The sequence below is a fragment of the Ranitomeya variabilis genome, chromosome 4, assembly GCF_051348905.1.
Source record: "Ranitomeya variabilis isolate aRanVar5 chromosome 4, aRanVar5.hap1, whole genome shotgun sequence".
In the NCBI taxonomy this organism is placed as follows: domain Eukaryota; kingdom Metazoa; phylum Chordata; class Amphibia; order Anura; family Dendrobatidae; genus Ranitomeya; species Ranitomeya variabilis.
The window spans coordinates 317,349,294-317,370,289 of record NC_135235.1 but is presented as its reverse complement, the minus strand read 5'-3'; the positions used below and the strand labels follow the sequence as shown (position 1 = coordinate 317,370,289).

At 42.8% G+C, this 20,996-nt stretch overlaps 1 protein-coding gene across 1 annotated transcript; it reads right to left on the bottom strand.

Moving 5' to 3' along the window:
- Positions 1 to 3,905: 3,905 nt before the first annotated feature.
- On the bottom strand, positions 3,906 to 4,832 carry LOC143766995 (olfactory receptor 5V1-like). The gene has a single exon (XM_077255014.1). The coding sequence runs from the start codon at positions 4,830 to 4,832 to the stop codon at positions 3,906 to 3,908; it is 927 nt and encodes a 308-aa protein (XP_077111129.1).
- Positions 4,833 to 20,996: the final 16,164 nt, after the last annotated feature.

Sequence of the window (20,996 nt, the reverse complement as noted above, 5' to 3'; positions counted from 1 at the left end):
AATTGGGGCAATAATCAATAAAATAATGTACCGTAATTTTTTTAAAATATTTTTTTGTAATAGAAAAAAATAAGAACAAAAATTGGGGCTAGCCACCATAGACAGAAACGCCTGGTGTGTGATTACCCCTCAACATTACTTTCATGACATTAGCTAATGTGTATATTTGCAAACTGTAAATTATCTTGAGAGGGGGGCCCTGCACCTACCAAACAGTAACAAAGGTGATGGGACCAGTTGAGGTTCTTCTCTCTTTATGGGTCTGAATGGCAAATATACACATGTTACTGTGCTCTTATAGCAAGTCATTTTATCGCTACATAATGTCGCCCCCAGTAAACACATGCTCTTTTTTTCTCTCTTTACCTCACATACAGTATGATTGTGCAGTAAAAGCCATATGATTATGGCTAGAATAGAACTGAAACTCACCCATGGTATTTGAAGGCACAGTGGCCCATTCAACCTCTCACACTCACTTTTCCAAAATAGGGTCTTTATTACAAATATGACCCTCAGATTTTAGAAAATAAAGATTTAATGCAAGACTATTGTTACATCATTAAATAATACTACCAGATAGTGACAAAATAATGCCGTCATACTTATTATTACATCTGTACAAATATTTCCATCAATGCTGACATATTAGAGACAAGTAATACCACCAGACCATGCCCACAGTGATAATACCACCATATTCACCATTAACCAAAACTATTGTACTAAGACTGATATTATCATCATAGATCAATCATATAATGGAAATATCACTATTAAACTGGTTCTCTGTAGTTGATATTCGTGCATAATGCACAGATATACAGTACAGACCAAAGGTTTGGACACACCTTCTCATTTAAAGTTTTTCTTTACTTAGCTGATTTTTTTCTTGCCATAATACAAATTCTAACAGTCTATTCAGTAGGACTATCAGCTGTGTATCCACCAGACTTCTGCACAACACAACTGATGGTCCCAACACCATTTATAAGGCAAGAAATTCCACTTATTAAACCTGACAGGGCACACCTGTGAAGTGAAAACCATCCTCGGTGACTACCTCTTGAAGCTCATCAAGAGAATGCCAAGAGTGTGCAAAGCAGTCATCAAAGCAAAAGGTGGCTACTTTGAAGAACCTAGAATATAAGACATAATTTCAGTTGTTTCTCACTTTTTTGTTAAGTATATAATTCCACATGTGTTAATTTATAGTTTTGATGCCTTCAGTGTGAATGTACAATTTTCATAGTCACAGAAAAATCTTTACATGAGAAGGTGTGTCCAAACTTTTGGTCTGTACTGTATGTGGAAATATTATAACAACTCATTGGTGACATTCTCGCTGATGGTGGTCATTAATTTTCCCTTTTCATTACCAGTAGGCCCCAAATGCCATGACATCATCTTCCATCCATAACTCGTCCATGGAGAATGTAACACACATATATCTTCGTCTTACTGCTTTTCCATCACTCTTCATATTCCCAACCTCTACACAAACCATATACTGCTATAACAAGTGTACTAGACAGTAATAATGCCCTGACTGTTCCCTGCACAGTAAGGGTATGTGCACACGTTCAGGATTTTTAGCGTTTTTTTTGTGATAAAATGCATAAAAAACGCATACATATGCATCCCATCATTTAGAATGCATTCCGCAATTTTTGTGCACATGATGCGTTTTTTTTTCCGCGAAAAAAACGCATCGCGGTAAAAAAAAGCAGCATGTTCATTAATTTTGCGGCTTTTTCGTGTTCTTCCCACTATTTAATGCATTGGAAAATCTCCGGAAAAAAACGCAAAAAAAAGCGTAAAAAAATGCATACGGATTTCTGGCAGAAATGTCCGGTTTTTGTCAGGAAATTTCTGCAAGAAATCCTGAACGTTTGCACATACCCTTTTAGTACTTTCTTTTGTGCCCCGCACAATAAGTATGTCCCCTCTGTTCCGCTACACAGTAATAATGTTCCTGCTGTACTTCCTCATACTAATAATTCCCCCTATGCCTCCTTATAGTATTGCTAATGTCCCCTGTCAAGAATTTAATCACAAAAATTCACAATATCACAGGCCGGAAGGATCACGAGAACCACCCACTGTGATCTTTCGAGTGACCAGCTCTCTGCTGCCCCCTATTGTCCGGACAATTACATGATTGGCTAACAAATAACAGAGGAGGCTGCAGGCTGTTTGCACTAACCGGCGAGTTATCAGAAAACTAACAATGAGCATATGGTATATACACATGGAATATATGTATATACTCTCGTACGGTCACCACTAACTCCACAATAACCCCAGACTAGATTTTACAAAGGGGGCAAAACAATACAGCATATACAGTAACAAAAAATAAAAGGGATTAACAAGAGAACTTACTACACCGATTGCAGAGATGATTCAGTTTAGCCAAAGGAGAGCGCTTTGCTTGGGGATGTCAATAAATGGGATTCATGCAAAGACAATGTGAATCTCACTACAGAAACTCCTCTTTATTTTCTCCATGCTTAGTGTAACATACACAGACACACAATGCAAAGATTGAGTCAACGTCTCCCTTTTTATCTATTTTAGATGTAATTTTCATATTACCCACACATGTTACTTGTCACAGGTGAGCTTGAACAAGCATCACATGCTTGAAACAAAGTTGTTTACCCACAATTTTGGATAGGTACCAACAATTTTGTCCAGCCCATTTTTGGGGTTTTGTGTGAAATTATGTCCAATTTGCCTTTCTCTGTTTTTTTTTGTGGTATTCCAACACACCCAAAGCAAATAAACATGTGTATAACAAAACCCGTACTTGTAATAATTGTCTGGGACAAATACTTAATTTTCTGGAACAATTTCAAAGGTGCCAACACTTTTAGCCATGAATGAAGCTAATACCCATCTATATTTTGGAGCCAATTAATCTAACCAATGTCACTTGGCAATGAAATACTTGACAACTTTTCAAAACCCAGCAATCCAGTAGTGTACACACAAACAATGGGATCCTCATAGTAAAAGTCCCAAATAGGCACCACCCGATTCTAAAACAAAAATTTAAAATACTCGGCAGAATAGGTAGTGTACAGTGCATAGGTGCAGGAGAGGGACATGTATTGCTACAATTACACCATGGCTTTACACCTTCTGTAGCCTCTTAATGTTCTTACCTACGATACCCCTTTCATGGCCCCGATAAAGTATGATGCTTCCAAAAATGCATCCTACAGTATAATTCCCCCACTGTAAATTGCCCCACCATATCCCCTACATGCACAATTTTATGACCCCACAGAGGCTTCAGCAAATGTTAATGCTCCATCAGTACCCAGTATATAGTATGATGTTTCTACAGTTACCCCACATACATTATGAGTCCCCCAGTGAACTTCAACATTGTACGAGGCCTCCAAAGTGATTTTGTCTGCAGTATGGTATCCGTACAGTCCCTCTACACACTGTATGATGTCTCCTCAGAACTTTGCCTTCACAAAATGATGTCCCAACAGGTGCCAACACATTATGGACCCCACAGTCACAAGTACTGTCTAATAAAGTATAACTGTTGGCACAATGTAGTGATGTAAATGAGCCTCCAGCTCTGAATCTCAGCAGTGAATGGTGCCAAACAGGACCAGGTCCCTCTGACTCATGGTTCCAATAGAAGCTTTGTGGTCTGCCACTGTCGGCGGTATGCCTCTGGAGTTAAAGATAAGACACGTAAAGCACATTTTAAATGCAAAAATCTATAAACTCAACCTATTTTACACTTACAATTTTTTTTAACAAGACAATCCCTTTTAGATTGGAAGTGTTGTCAACTAAGCAATATATGTCAAGGTTTAACGACTTGTATCTCAGATTGTCAATATCAATGCTCTTGATCCGAAGCCATGCAACATTTACTACATTTTGAACCCCATTATTTTTCTAAATGCTTTTTTAAATTCCTTATTCCTTAATGTATATATTATAGGATTGAGTGTGGGAGTAATAACAGCATAAAACACAGGAACCAGCTTCCCTTCTTCCGAAGAATACTTGGATGTAGGCTTCAGATACGCAGAAAAAGATGTCCCGAAAAATAAGGTTACAACAGTAAGATGGGATGTACATGTGGAGAAAGCCTTCTTCCGACCTTCTGTAGATTTGATTTTTAAAATTGTGGAGATAATATGGATATAAGATATTGCAGTTGATAGGAATGAGCCAAAACCATAAGCTCCTCCAACCGTAAAGAGAACAACCTCACTGGGCAACGTATTGCCACAAGCTACTTTCAGTAATGGTGGGATGTCACAGAAGAACTGGTTTATCCTGTTGGAGGAGCAGAAGGGTAAGTGAAAAGTAGAGACAGTATGGACCATGGAATTGAGGAAACCACTGATCCAGGAGCCACAGACTAATGCTATACATGTTGTAGAGTTCATGACCAGGGTATACTGTAATGGATTACATATGGCCACGTATCGATCGTAAGCCATCACAGCTAGTAGTGTGCACTCAATACTGCCGAGTGCAATGAAAAAATACACTTGTACCACACACGCACTGAATGTAATTGAGGTGGTCTTCAGAATGAAGTTAAGAAGCATTTTTGGAATGGTGACGGATGTGTAAAAAATCTCAAGAAGAGACAAATTCCAGAGGAAAAAATACATTGGGGTGTGGAGAGCCTTACTGACTGAAGTTATGAGTATGATGAGGAAATTTCCACTAAGAGTTAACATATAAAATACAAGAAATACGTAAAATAATAGAATTTGCACAGAAATGAGAGCAGGAAACCCAAGAAGAACGAACTCTGTTACTGTACTGTTACCAACCATCATCCACTTCACCTAGTAAAAAGACAACGATAACATAAAATTACTAAAATATTATTAATATCAATGAATAACAATATAAATAAATAATTAAATGTGATAATAAAATAATATGTGTTAAGACTGGATAAAATGTATTTTACAGTTCCTGCACACGGATGCAGAAGATTTTTCATTTGGATTTTTCACACGGAAAATGAAAATCCATTGCATATTATAATATGAACGTTGTGGATGAAATTTTAAGAATACATATCTTTTAGATTTTCCGAACAGATTTCAGCCTTTACAATGCACGGAGGGTAGGGGAATGGGTGAAATATTAGGTAGAAGAGCATCATTTTACCATTTCTGGATTTTGATACTATGAATTCTCTGAATTGTGGATCAGCCCTTCAAGGATATATGGCACAGCTATTATTATATTGACTCATAATGCAACTCAAAGTGCCGCTGATTTTACAGAGAGGTTTTTTATTTCACAGATTTCATTATAATCCCATCCCAAGAGAAAATATATAATTATTAATATATCAATAAAATAGACTCCTGCTGGGTTCACATAGATTTTATGACATTACTTAAAACCTCAGTAATTCTGACATGATTTCAGCAAATTACATAAAAAATGCACTTTGGCTGCAACTTCTGAACCCACCGTAATCTTTAAACGAATCTTCTTCTGAACTTGTCTACCCACCTCTGAAAGTCACATTCATTTAGTGCTTTTGCCCAACTGTAGCATATCTTTCAGAAGAAATTATTTCAGATAAATAAAGGACATAGGTGAAAGCCATTTACAGAAAGGGGTTAAAAAAATAAGTTCCAAGTTGAAAGCAAAAATGTAGCACATCATGCAGTATCTGCTTATTAACACTCTTCTCTCTCACCCAGAATTAATACGACTATAAATGTTTTATAGTCTTTCTAACAGGCCTCCGAGAGACCATCAATAACACAAATAACATCACGTTTTCTTATGGGAAATTAATGCAATTTTTGGAGTTCAACGTTCTTAAAAATAACAATGCAAATAAAAAATAGAAAGTTGTAGAGAAATTTTTGTAGGTTACTTTGTTGTGTGAGTTTCTGCAGCCACAAGGGACCTGAACAGCAATATACAGTCCCTTGAAGAAGTATTCATATCCTGTGAACCTTTCCACATTTTTTCATGTCACAGCCACAAATACGTTTTATTGGAATTTTATGTGATATACTGTAACAACACAAAGAAGCAAGTGTTTGTGAAGTGTAAAGGAAATGATACAAGGTTTCCTAAATATTTTAAGAATATAAATCTGAAAATAGTGATGTGCATTTGTATTAAGCCCCCTGAGTCAATACTTTATAAGACCACCTTTGGCTGCAATTACTGCTCCAAGTCCTTTGGGGTATGTTTCTACCTACTTTTCACATCTAGAAGCTGATATTTTTGACCATTCTTCTTTGCAAACTAGTTTCAGCTTAGTGAGAGCCACATACATGCTAGCTGTCTCCATTACATGGCTTTTTGAAAACTGCAAACAGGACTACTTATGGCTTGCTTTCAAAAATAGCTTTCTTTTTACCACTTCTCCATAAAGTCCAGATTTGTAGAGTATATGACAAATAGTTGTACTGTGGACACATTCTCCCACCCGAGCTTTGAAACTCTGCAGCTTATCCAGAGTGTCTATGCGCCTCTTATCTGCTTCTAGAGACTAAGGGAGAAAAGCACTACTGCAAATTATGCACACCACACAAATCATTATAAATAGTAATATTGAAAAAGTTTTTATTGGCACACCATAGAATAAATTAAAACATAATTAAAACCAAAAACAGGACCATATCCACTCAGGATGAATAATGCAATGCCCAATGTACAACAATATGCATAAACAATACCTATTCTAAACCTGTTGGCTCATGAGGCAATTGTAATACAGCCCTAAATAAGGGATAACTTGGGCTGCCCCACACAGTCAAAAACAGGACCCCACATGATAAAAAAGGGTCCAAAATATCCAGCTCTAAACCGGTAGCTCTAGGGAAACTCAAAGGCATCTGTTATGATCTGGTGGCCTAAGAGCAGCATGAGACGTACTCTGGAGAAGGTGGTACCTGTACTGACCGCAGACCCTGAACTTAACACCGCAACTAGAAGTAGCCGTGGAATGTACCTTTCACTCCCTAGACATCTCGACACAGCCGGAGGACTAATTACCCCTAGAGATAGAAAAGGGAAAACTATCTTGCCTCAGAGAAAATCCCCAAAGGATAGACAGCCCCCCACAAATATTGACTGTGAGAGGAGAGGGAAAAAACATACACAGACTGAAATCAGAATTTAGCAAAGGAGGCCACTTCTAGCTAAATAGAAAGGATAGGACAGAGTACTATGCGGTCAGTATTAAAACACTAGAAAATATCCACCACAGAAAATACAAAATCTCCACATCTAACTAAAGATATGGAGGGTATATCTGCATCTCCAGAGATACCAGCTTGGCTAAACAAATCCTTATACAGACCAAGCTGGACAAGACAAAAACATGGAAAAGAACTGAACAATAAGGCCCACAGCATGTGGACAGCAAAAATCAAGGCCAGAACTTATCTTTGTTGAAATGAACAGCAAAGCAGGAGAGACCAGGCAGGAATGTGAATCCTCCAGGAACAATGGACAACTGGCACGGACTAAAGGGTCAAGCAAGACTAAATAGCCCAGTCAGAATTGCAAAAAGTGGACAAACCTGATGAATGCTGCGATCCAGAGACAGCAGCACTACCACTTATAACCACCGGAGGGAGCCCAAGAGCAGAATTCACAACAGTACCCCCCCTTGAGGAGAGGTCACCGAACCCTCACCAGAGCCCCCAGGCCGATCCGGACGAGCCAAATGAAAGGCACGAACCAAATCCTCAGCATGAACATCGGAGGCAACAACCCAAGAATTATCCTCCTGGCCATAACCCTTCCATTTGACAAGATAATGAAGCTTCCGCCTCTAAAAACGAGAATCCAAAATCTTCTCAACCACATACTCCAACTCCCCATCAATCAACACCGGGGAAGGAGGATCAACAGAGGGAACAACGTGCACTACATATTTCCGCAACAAAGATCTATGAAAAACATTATGGATGGAAAAAGAGGCTGGAAGGGCCAAACGAAAAGACACTGGATTGATAATCTCAGAAATCCTATAAGGGCCAATAAACCGAGGCTTAAACTTAGGGGAAGAAACCTTCATAGGAACATGACGGGAAGACAACCAGACCAAATCCCCAACCCGAAGCCGGGAACCAACACACCGACGACGGTTAGCAAAACGCTGAGCCCCCTCCTGAGACAACACCAAATTGTCAACAACATGAGCCCAAATTTGCTGCAACCTGTCAACCACAGAGTCCACCCCAGGACAATCAGAAGGCTCAACCTGCCCTGAAGAAAAACGAGGATGAAAACCAGAGTTACAAAAGAAGGGTGAAACCAAGGTAGCAGAACTAGCCCGATTATTAAGGGCAAACTCGGCCAATGGCAAGAAAGCCACCCAATCATCCTGATCAGCAGACACAAGGCATCTCAAATAAGTTTCCAAAGTCTGATTAGTTCGCTCGGTTTGGCCATTTGTCTGAGGATGAAATGCGGAAGAAAAAGACAAATCAATGCCCAGCCTAGCACAAAAGGCCCGCCAAAACCTAGAAACAAACTGGGAACCTCTATCGGACACAATATTCTCCGGAATGCCATGCAAATGAACCACATGCTGAAAAAACAACGGAACCAAATCAGAAGAGGAAGGCAATTTAGGCAAAGGTACCAAATGAACCATCTTAGAAAACTGGTCACAAACCACCCAGATAACCGACATCCTCTGGGAAACCGGAAGATCCGAAATAAAATCCATAGAAATATGCGTCCAAGGCCTCTCAGGGACCGGCAAAGGCAAAAGCAACCCACTAGCGCGGGAACAGCAAGGCTTGGCCCGCGCACAAGTCCCACAGGACTGCACAAAAGAACGCACATCCTGTGACAAAGAAGGCCACCAAAAGGACCTACCAACCAAATCTCTGGTACCAAAGATCCCAGGATGACCAGCCAACACAGAACAATGAGCCTCAGAAATCACTTTACTAGTCCATCTGTCAGGAACAAACAGTTTCCCCACTGGACAGCGGTCAGGTTTATCAGCCTGAAATTGCTGAAGAACCCGTCGTAAATCAGGGGAGATGGCAGAAAGAATCACCCCTTCCTTCAGAATGCCGACCGGCTCAAGGACCCCAGGAGAATCAGGCAAAAAGCTCCTAGAGAGGGCATCAGCCTTAACATTCTTAGAACCCGGAAGATAAGAGACCACAAAATCAAAACGGGAGAAAAACAGGGACCATCGGGCCTGTCTAGGATTCAGCCGTTTGGCAGACTCGAGGTAAATCAGATTCTTATGATCGGTCAAGACCACAATACGGTGCTTGGCCCCCTCAAGCCAATGTCGCCACTCCTCAAATGCCCACTTCATAGCCAACAACTCATGATTGCCGACATCATAATTGCGTTCCGCAGGCGAAAATTTTCGAGAAAAGAAGGCACACGGTTTCATCAAGGAACCATCAGAATTCCTCTGAGACAAAACGGCCCCTGCTCCAATCTCAGAAGCGTCAACCTCAACCTGAAAAGGAAGAGAAACATCCAGCTGACGCAACACAGGGGCAGAAGTAAATCGGCGTTTAAGCTACTGAAAGGCAGAAACAGCCGCAGAGGACCAATTCGTCACATTAGCGCCTTTCTTCGTCAAATCGGTCAGGGGTTTAACCACACTGGAGAAGTTGGCAATGAAACGGCGATAAAAATTAGCAAAGCCAAAAAATTTCTGAAGGCTCTTCACGGATGTGGGCTGGATCCAATCATGAATGGCCTGAACCTTAACTGGATCTATTTCTATAGATGAGGGAGAAAAAAATGAAGCCCAAAAAAGAAATCTTCTGTACTCCAAAGAGGCACTTAGACCCCTTCACAAACAAGGCATTATCGCGAAGGATCTGAAATACCATCCTGACTTGTTTCACATGAGACTCCCAATCATCCAAAAAAATCAAAATATCATCCAAATATACAATCATGAATTTATCAAGATAATTCCGAAATATATCATGCATGAAGGACTGAAACACAGATGGAGCATTAGAGAGTCCGAATGGCATCACAAGGTATTCAAAATGGCCTTCGGGCGTATTAAACGCAGTTTTCCATTCGTCACCCTGCTTAATACGAACAAGATTATATGCCCCTCGAAGGTCAATCTTAGTAAACCAACTAGCCCCCTTAATCCTAGCAATCAGATCAGAAAGCAAAGGCAAAGGGTATTGGAATTTGACCGTGATCTTATTCAAGAGGCGATAATCAATACAAGGTCTCAAGGAGCCATCCTTCTTGGCAACAAAAAAAAAACCTGCTCCCAATGGTGAAGAAGATGGCCGAATATGCCCCTTCTCCAAAGACTCCTTTACATAGCTCCGCGTGGCGGTATGTTCTGGCACAGACAGGTTGAAAAGTCGGCCCTTAGGGAACTTACAGCCTGGAATCAAGTCAATAGCACAATCACAGTCCCTATGCGGTGGAAGGGAACTGGACTTGGGCTCATTGAATACATAATGGAAATCTGACAAAAAACTCAGGAATTTCAGAAGAGGCGGAGGAGGCAATTGACATCAAAGGAACGTCACCATGAACCCCCTAACAACCCCAACTAGTCACAGACATAGATTTCCAATCTAATACCGGATTATGCATCTGTAACCATGGGAAACCCAGCACAATAGCATCATGCAAATTATGCAAAACCAGAAAACGACAATCTTCCTGATGGGCTGGCGCCATGCACATGGTCAGCTGTGTCCAAAACTGAGGGGTTTTTTTGCCAACGGTGTAGCATCAATGCCCCTCAAAGGAATAGGACTCTGCAAAAGCTGCAAGGGGAAACCACAACGTCTGGCAAATTCTAAGTCCATTAAGTTTAGAGCGGCGCCTGAATCCGCAAATGCCATGACAGAAAATGACGATAATGAGCAGATCAGGGTCACAGATAACAGAAATGGTAACAGAACTAGCGATTCTCTTGGTACGCTTAGGGCAATCAGAAATAACATGAGCAGAATCGCCGCAGTAAAAACACAACCTATTCTGATGTCTGAATCCTTGTCGTTCAGCTCTAGACACAATCCTATCACACTGCATAGGCTCAGGACTCCGCTCGGAAGACAATGCCATAGTGTGCACAACTCTGCGCTCACGCAAGCGCCGATCAATCTGAATGGCCAGAGACATAGAATCACTCAGACCAGCAGGTGTGGGGAACCCCACCATAACATCTTAAACGGATTCAGAAAGACCCTTTCTGAAAATTGCCGCCAAGGCATCCTCATTCCATTTAGTCAGCACAGACCATTTCCTAAATTTCTGGCAATATGATTCTGCCGCTTCTTGACCCTGACACAGGGCCAACAAGGTCTTCTCAGCATGATCCACTGAATTAGGTTCATCATACAATAACCCAAGCGCCTGGAAAAAGGTGTCTACATTAAGCAAAGCCGGATTCCCAGGTTCCAGGGCAAATGCCCAATCCTGGGGGTCACCACGCAGCAGAGATATAACAATTTTAACCTGCTGGATGGGATCACCAGAGGAACGGGGTTTCTGTTGTGGATTCTGTTTTTGGGCTCCCTCTAGTGGTTACGGCTGGTACTGGGTGACTTTGGTGGGTTGCGGTCTCTGGTTTCCACCTGTCCATCAGAGGCTGGGTGTTTCCTATTTAACCTAGCTTTTCTGTCATTCCCTTGCCGGCTATCAATGTACTCAGATGTGCTCAGTTTGGTTCCTGACTACCTGCTCCCAGATCTCTCAAGATAAGCTAAGTTTTGTTTTTCAGTTGTTTGGTTTTTTGTCCAGCTTGCTAATTATGACTCTATGCTAGCTGGTAGCTCTAGTGGGCTGAGGTTCTCCCCATGTGCCATGAGTTGGCACATGGGTTCTTGTAATCTCAGGATGGTTTTTGATTAGGGTTTTTTGCTGACCTCTCAGACCCCTTTTGTATCATTCTGCTTTCTAGTTTACAGCGGGCCTCAATTTGCTAAATCTATTTTCATCTCTATGTGCGTGCCTTCCTCTCATTTCACCGTCAATACATGTGGGGGGCAACTATACCTTTTGGGGTTCATTCCTCTGGAGGCAAGCTAGGTCTTTATTTCCTCTGCAGTGCTAGTTAGCTCTTAGGCTGGCGCGTGGCGTCTAGAATCAACGTAGGCACGCTCCCTGGCTATTTCTAGTTGTGTTTGTCAGGAGTAGGGCAGCGGTCAGCCCAGGTTCCATCACCCTAGAGCTCGTCCGTTATTTATGTTATTTTGCTTGTCCAGTGCGATCCCCAGCCATTGGGATCCATGACAGTATAGCCGGCCCACAAAGTGTTAATTGTTTGGACTGAAGCAGGAGAAAAAGAAGTGTTTAAGGGAAATTTTTTTTTTTTTTTTTCCCCTCAGAGTTTTGCTGCCTAGCCCTTAATTGCTGTCTAGCTGCTTCTTACCTCCTCTTAACCCTTGAATGGCTCTGACCTTAGCTGTTTAACATGGATATCCAGAGTTTGGCTTCCAGCCTGAGTAATCTTGCTGCAAAAGTTCAAAACATACAGGATTTTGTTGTTTACACTCCCATGTCTGAACCTAGAATTCCTATTCCAGAGTTTTTTTTCTGGAGATAGATCTACCTTCCTGAATTTCAGGAACAATTGCAAATTGTTTCTTTCTTTGAAATCTCGCTCCTCTGGAGACCCTGCTCAGCAGGTTAAGATTGTAATATCTTTCCTGCGGGGCGACCCTCAGAATTGGGCATTTGCATTGGCACCAGGGGATCCTGCATTGCTCAGTGTGGATGCGTTTTTTCTGGCACTGGGATTGCTCTATGAGGAACCTAACCTGGAGATTCAGGCTGAAAAGGCTTTATTAGCCCTCTCTCAGGGGCATGATGAAGCGGAAGTATATTGTCAAAAATTTCGGAAATGGTCGGTGCTTACTCAGTGGAATGAGTGCGCCCTGGCTGCAAACTTCAGAGATGGTCTTTCTGAGGCCATTAAGGATATTATGGTGGGGTTCCCTGCGCCCACAGGTCTGAATGAGTCTATGGCTATGGCCATTCAGATTGATCGGCGTTTACGGGAGCGCAAACCTGTGCACCAGTTGGCGGTGTCTTCTGAACAGGCACCTGAGACTATGCAATGTGATAGAATTCAGTCCAGAAGTGAACGGCAAAATTATAGGCGGAAAAATGGATTGTGTTTTTATTGTGGTGATTCAGCTCATGTTATATCAGCATGCTCTAAACGCACAAAAAAGGTTGATAAATCTTTTGCCATTAGTACTCTGCAGTCTAAGTTCATTTTGTCTGTAACTCTGATTTGTTCACTGTCTTCCATTTCCGTCGATGCCTATGTGGATTCGGGCGCTGCCCTGAGTCTTATGGATTGGTCATTTGCCAAACGCTGCGGTTTTAGTCTGGAGCCTCTGGAAGTTCCTATTCCTTTGAAGGGAATTGACTCTACACCATTGGCTATGAATAAACCGCAGTACTGGACACAAGTGACCATGCGCATGACTCCCGTTCATCAGGAGGTGATTCGCTTCCTTGTACTGTATAATTTACATGATGTACTAGTGCTTGGTCTGCCATGGTTACAAACTCATAATCCTGTCCTGGATTGGAAAACAATGTCTGTGTTAAGCTGGGGATGTCAGGGGGTTCATGATGATGCACCTCTGATTTCAATAGCTTCATCTACTCCTTCTGAGGTCCCTGCGTTTTTGTCTGACTATCGGGATGTTTTTGAGGAGCCTAAGCTCAATTCGCTCCCTCCTCATAGGGATTGTGACTGTGCTATAGAATTAATTCCTGGCAGTAAGTTCCCTAAGGGTCGTTTATTTAATCGGTCAGTGCCAGAGCATACTGCTATGCGGAATTATATTAAGGAGTTCTTGGAAAAGGGACATATTCGTCCATCTTCGTCCCCTCTGGGAGCAGGTTTTTTTTTCGTGGCAAAAAAAGATGGTTCCCTGAGGCCTTGTATAGATTATCGCCTTCTGAATAAGATTACAGTCAAATATCAGTATCCATTGCCATTATTGACTGATTTGTTTGCTCGCATTAAGGGGGCTAGGTGGTTCACTAAGATAGATCTTCGCGGTGCGTATAATCTTGTGCGGATAAAACAGGGTGATGAGTGGAAAACCGCATTTAATACGCCTGAGGGCCATTTTGAGTATTTGGTAATGCCTTTTGGACTTTCTAATGCTCCTTCAGTCTTTCAGTCCTTTATGCACAATATTTTCCGTGAATATCTGGATAAGTTTATGATTGTGTATTTGGATGATATTTTGGTGTTTTCTGATGACTGGGAGTCTCATGTCCTACAGGTCAGGAAGGTGTTTCAAGTCCTGCGGGCCAATTCTCTGTTTGTGAAGGGCTCAAAATGTCTCTTCGGAGTCCAGAAAATTTCTTTTTTGGGGTACATTTTTTCTCCTTCTACTATTGAGATGGATCCCGTCAAGGTTCAGGCGATTTGTGACTGGACACAACGTACATCTGTTAAGAGTCTTCAGAAGTTCTTGGGTTTTGCTAATTTTTATCGTCGGTTCATTACTAATTTTTCCAGTGTTGTTAAACCTTTGACTGATTTGACTAAAAAGGGTGCTGATGTTGCTAATTGGTCTCCTACGGCTGTGGAGGCCTTTCAGGAACTTAAGCGCCGGTTTTCTTCTGCTCCTGTGTTATGTCAACCAGATGTTTCACTTCCTTTTCAGGTTGAGGTTGATGCTTCCGAGATTGGAGCGGGGGCGGTTTTGTCACAGAGAAGTTCCAATGGCTCGGTGATGAAGCCATGTGCGTTCTTTTCTAGAAAATTCTCGCCCGCCGAGCGCAATTATGATGTGGGTAATCGGGAGCTTTTGGCCATGAAGTGGGCATTTGAGGAGTGGCGTCATTGGCTTGAGGGTGCTAGACATCGTGTGGTGGTCTTGACTGATCACAAAAATCTGATTTACCTTGAGTCTGCCAGGCGTCTGAATCCTAGACAGGCTCGTTGGTCGTTGTTTTTTTCTCGTTTCAATTTTGTGGTTTCATACCTGCCAGGTTCAAAGAATGTGAAGGCAGATGCTCTTTCCAGGAGTTTTGTGCCTGACTCTCCTGGAGACTCTGGGCCTACTGGTATCCTTAGGGATGGGGTAATATTGTCCGCCATCTCCCCAGACTTGCGACGTGCATTGCAGGAGTTTCAGGCGGATAAACCTGATCGTTGTCCACCAGAAAGACTGTTTGTTCCGGATGATTGGACCAGTAGAGTCATCTCCGAGGTCCATTCTTCTGTGTTGGCTGGTCATCCTGGAATATTTGGTACTAGAGACTTGGTGGCCAGGTCTTTTTGGTGGCCTTTTTTGTCAAGGGATGTGCGCACCTTTGTGCAGTCTTGTGAAGTGTGTGCTCGGGCTAAGCCTTGCTGTTCTCGGGCCAGTGGGTTGTTGTTATCCTTGCCTATCCCGAAGAGGCCTTGGACGCACATTTCCATGGATTTTATTTCAGATCTCCCTGTCTCACAGAAAATGTCCGTTATCTGGGTTGTGTGTGACCGCTTTTCTAAGATGGTTCATTTGGTACCCTTGCCTAAGTTGCCTTCCTCCTCTGAGTTGGTTCCTTTATTTTTTCAGAACGTGGTTCGTTTGCATGGGATTCCGGAGAATATCGTTTCTGACAGGGGATCCCAGTTTGTGTCTAGATTTTGGCGGACGTTTTGTGCTAAGATGGGCATTGATTTGTCTTTCTCGTCTGCATTCCATCCTCAGACGAATGGCCAGACGGAGCAAACTAATCAGACCTTGGAAACTTATTTAAGGTGTTTTGTTTCTGCTGATCAAGATGACTGGGTTGCCTTTTTGCCACTGGCCGAATTTGCCCTTAATAATCGGGCTAGTTCTGCTACTTTGGTCTCTCCTTTCTTTTGTAATTCGGGGTTTCATCCTCGTTTTTCCTCTGGTCAGGTGGAGCCTTCGGATTGTCCTGGAGTGGACGTGGTGGGGGACAGGCTACATCAGATTTGGAATCAGGTGGTGGACAATTTGAAGTTGTCTCAGGAGAAGACTCAGCAGTTTGCTAATCGCCGTCGCCGCGTGGGTCCCCGACTTCTTGTTGGGGACTTGGTGTGGTTGTCTTCTCGTTTTGTCCCTATGAAGGTCTCTTCTCCTAAGTTCAAGCCTCGGTTCATCGGTCCTTATAAGATCTTGGAGATTCTTAACCCTGTGTCTTTTCGTTTGGATCTCCCAGCATCGTTTGCTATTCATAATGTGTTCCATCGGTCGTTATTGCGGAGGTATGAGGTGCCCGTTGTTCCTTCGGTTGAGCCTCCTGCTCCGGTGCTGGTGGAGGGAGAATTGGAGTATATTGTTGAGAAGATCTTGGATTCTCGTGTTTCCAGACGTAAACTCCAGTATTTGGTTAAGTGGAAGGGTTATGGTCAGGAGGATAATTCCTGGGTGGTCGCCTCTGATGTTCATGCGACTGATTTGGTCCGCGCCTTCCATAGAGCTCATCCTGATCACCCTGGGGGTTCTCGTGAGGGTTCGGTGACCCCTCCTCAAGGGGGGGGTACTGTTGTGGATTCTGTTTTTGGGCTCCCTCTAGTGGTTACGGCTGGTACTGGGTGACTTTGGTGGGTTGCGGTCTCTGGTTTCCACCTGTCCATCAGAGGCTGGGTGTTTCCTATTTAACCTGGCTTTTCTGTCATTCCCTTGCCGGCTATCAATGTACTCAGATGTGCTCAGTTTGGTTCCTGACTACCTGCTCCCAGATCTCTCAAGATAAGCTAAGTTTTGTTTTTCAGTTGTTTGGTTTTTTGTCCAGCTTGCTAATTATGACTCTATGCTAGCTGGTAGCTCTAGTGGGCTGAGGTTCTCCCCATGTGCCATGAGTTGGCACATGGGTTCTTGTAATCTCAGGATGGTTTTTGATTAGGGTTTTTTGCTGACCGCTCAGACCCCTTTTGTATCATTCTGCTTTCTAGTTATAGCGGGCCTCAATTTGCTAAATCTATTTTCATCTCTATGTGCGTGCCTTCCTCTCATTTCACCGTCAATACATGTGGGGGGCAACTATACCTTTTGGGGTTCATTCCTCTGGAGGCAAGCTAGGTCTTTATTTCCTCTGCAGTGCTAGTTAGCTCTTAGGCGGGCGCGTGGCGTCTAGAATCAACGTAGGCACGCTCCCTGGCTATTTCTAGTTGTGTTTGTCAGGAGTAGGGCAGCGGTCAGCCCAGGTTCCATCACCCTAGAGCTCGTCCGTTATTTATGTTATTTTGCTTGTCCAGTGCGATCCCCAGCCATTGGGATCCATGACAGGTTTCAGAGCAAAAAACAGTTTACAGTTATTTTTAAAGCTCAAAAATTTGGACCTGTCCCCAAAAAACAAATCAGGAGTTGGAATTCTAGGCTCTAAAACCGGAGTCTGAACGATATAATCGGAAATACCCTGTACTCTAGCAGCAAGTTGATCCACACGAGAAGCCAATCCCTGAACATTCATGCCAGCTCCAAACTCCTGAGCCACCCAGAGGTAAAGAGGGAAAAAAACCCACAACAGACTACAGAAAAAAAAATGGCTCAGCACTTTCCTTCCCTTCTTCTGAGATGCGGTTAACTCATTGTTGGCCAGTTGTACTGTTATGATCTGGTGGCCTAAGAGCAGCGTGAGACGTACTCTGGAGAAGGTGGTACCTGTACTGACCGCAGACCCTGAACTTAACACCGCAACTAGAAGTAGCCGTGGAATGTACCTTTCACTCCCTAGACATCTCGACACAGCCAGAGGACTAATTACCCCTAGAGATAGAAAAGGGAAAACTATCTTGCCTCAGAGAAAATCCCCAAAGGATAGACAGCCCCCCACAAATATTGACTGTGAGAGGAGAGGGAAAAAACATACACAGACTGAAATCAGAATTTAGCAAAGGAGGCCACTTCTAGCTAAATAGAAAGGATAGGACAGAGTACTATGCGGTCAGTATTAAAACACTAGAAAATATCCACCACAGAAAATACAAAATCTCCACATCTAACTAAAGATATGGAGGGTATATCTGCATCTCCAGAGATACCAGCTTGGCTAAACAAATCCTTATACAGACCAAGCTGGACAAGACAAAAACATGGAAAAGAACTGAACAATAAGGCCCACAGCATGTGGACAGCAAAAATCAAGGCCAGAACTTATCTTTGTTGAAATGAACAGCAAAGCAGGAGAGACCAGGCAGGAATGTGAATCCTCCAGGAACAATGGACAACTGGCACTGACTAAAGGGTCAAGCAAGACTAAATAGCCCAGTCAGAATTGCAAAAAGTGGACACACCTGATGAATGCTGCGATCCAGAGACAGCAGCGCTACCACTTATAACCACCGGAGGGAGCCCAAGAGCAGAATTCACAACAGGCATCTATGTGATGGGGCAAGGAAGCCCGATGAGGTCTGAAGAAAGTGAAGGGTTAAGTTACCCAATATACAGCATATAAAGAGGGCAAGCCTCCTGAATCCAGGTCCTGGTGGAATAGAAACCATGGCCCACACGTATCGACCCAGTAAGCAGGGCTTCGTCAGGGAGAGTGGTGAAAAAAACGTCAACATGTATTAAATAGTCGAAGAGAAAATTACCTGATAGTTAACCGATGTAAGCTGGAGAGGACAGCCAGAAATGACCGATGAAGCGCGAGGCCGTGCATGGCCACTGTATGCTTAAATGAAGGCCGGACTGCGCCCGCGTGTGGTGGAACGCAAGCCAGTTTAATGCGCCTGCGTGACATGAAGCACAAGGCCCGTTTTGCTGACTGCAGATGTTAGATACAGGCTGACATCTCAGCCAAAAATAACACAAATATGCGCATGTGCGGGAAGGCAGGCAAGCCCTACAAGCGAATATATACAAGTGACACACACAACGCTTGACACACAATTAAATTTAGTCACCACACTACAGCCCAGCCACACAGCACACAACCCCCGGGGGCAATCAGCAGCCACGAGTGCACACAGCCACACACACACCAAGCCCAAACAGAAGATGGCAATGTTTGTAAAGACTGGTCAAAATAAAAAGTAGTTGCATATATAGAGATAAAAACAACCTTTAATCATAGAAAAAATAATAATTATATACATATATATAAATAAAGTACATGAAATACGGTAAAATCATCTACATAGAGATGGTACAATATTGGAAGTACAATATATACACTCACCGGCCACTTTATTAGGTACACCATGCTAGTAACGGGTTGGACCCCCTTTTGCCTTCAGAACTGCCTCAATTCTTCGTGGCATAGATTCAACAAGGTGCTGGAAGCATTCCTCAGAGATTTTGGTCCATATTGACATGATGGCATCACACAGTTGCCGCAGATTTGTCGGCTGCACATCCCAAAGATGCTCCATACAAGGCAGGATGGATCCATGCTTTCATGTTGTTTACGCCAAATTCTGACCCTACCATCCGAATGTCGCAGCAGAAATCGAGACTCATCAGACCAAGCAACGTTTTTCCAATCTTTTACTGTCCAATTTCGATGAGCTTGTACAAATTGTAGCCTCAGTTTCCTGTTCTTAGCTGAAAGGAGTGGTACCCGGTGTGGTCTTCTGCTGCTGTAGCCCATCTGCCTCAAAGTTCGACGCACTGTGCGTTCAGAGATGCTCTTAGGCCTACCTTGGTTGTAACGGGTGGCGATTTGAGTCACTGTTGCCTTTCTATCAGCTCGAACCAGTCTGCCCATTCTCCTCTGACCTCTGGCATCAACAAGGCATTTCCGCCCACAGAACTGCCGCTCACTGGATTTTTTTTCTTTTTCGGACCATTCTCTGTAAACCCTAGAGATGGTTGTGCGTGAAAATCCCAGTAGATCAGCAGTTTCTGAAATACTCAGACCAGCCCTTCTGGCACCAACAACCATGCCACGTTCAAAGGCACTCAAATCACCTTTCTTCCCCATACTGATGCTCGGTTTGAACTGCAGGAGATTGTCTTGACCATGTCTACATGCCTAAATGCACTGAGTTGCCGCCATGTGATTGGCTGATTAGAAATTAAGTGTTAACAAGAAGTTGGACAGGTGTACCTAATAAAGTGGCCAGTGAGTGTAAATTCAGATAGGAAAAGATACAGGAGTGTGACTCCATGCATCTAAAGAGGGGATTTGAGCTATAATGGAGTAAAATGGCCACATTTCCAAATATCACAGACCTCAGAATTGAACATGAACCGCCACATGAGTCCAACAGAAATATAGCCTCAAGAGCCAAGGTGAAAAAGAGCCCTACCCCATCAGCCAGAATTGATCCTAATCTAAACACAAACCCCAAAGGGGCACTCAAAGTACAGCCACACGGTGGCAACCATTCCAAAACAAAGCTAAAACTCCCAGAAAGTTGTACAAAATGTGGACCTCATACAACACATATATAAAGTGGAGAATAAATAGCAAAACAGCCAAGGGAGCATGATACACAATTGCATAACAAATCGTCGTCCAGTTGCTTGAAAATCCAGATGAAGCTCACATGAGAAGAACCATAGCACATAGAACCACAATTCCGTAGACCGAGGATTAATAAGCAAGATGGGCTGAGGAAACCATGTATGAAGTTTCTCATTGATCCACAAGAAGCTTGGCTGCTTCTAGTGCTCTCCTTTTTTGGGATGTGAGTTTAGGTTACAGCCATGTCTTGGTAGCTTTGGAGTTGTGCCATACTCCTTTCATTTTTGGATGATGGATTGAAGAGTGCTCAGTGAGATGTTCGGAGAGTGGGCTATTTTTTATAACCTAATACTTTATAACCTTTACTCTTGTCCACAACTTTATCCCTGACTTGTCTGGTGTGTTCCTCGGTTTTCATGATGCTGTTTCATCCCTAATATTCTCAAACAAACTTCTGACGCCTTCACAGAACAGTTGTAGTTGTACTGAGAATAAATTACACACAGGTGGACTCAATTTACTAATTATGTGACTTCTGGAGGTGATTGTTCACACAAGATTTTATTTAGGGGTATTAGAGTACAGTGGGCTGAATATAAATGCACATCATTTTCAGATTTATATTTTTTAAATAATTA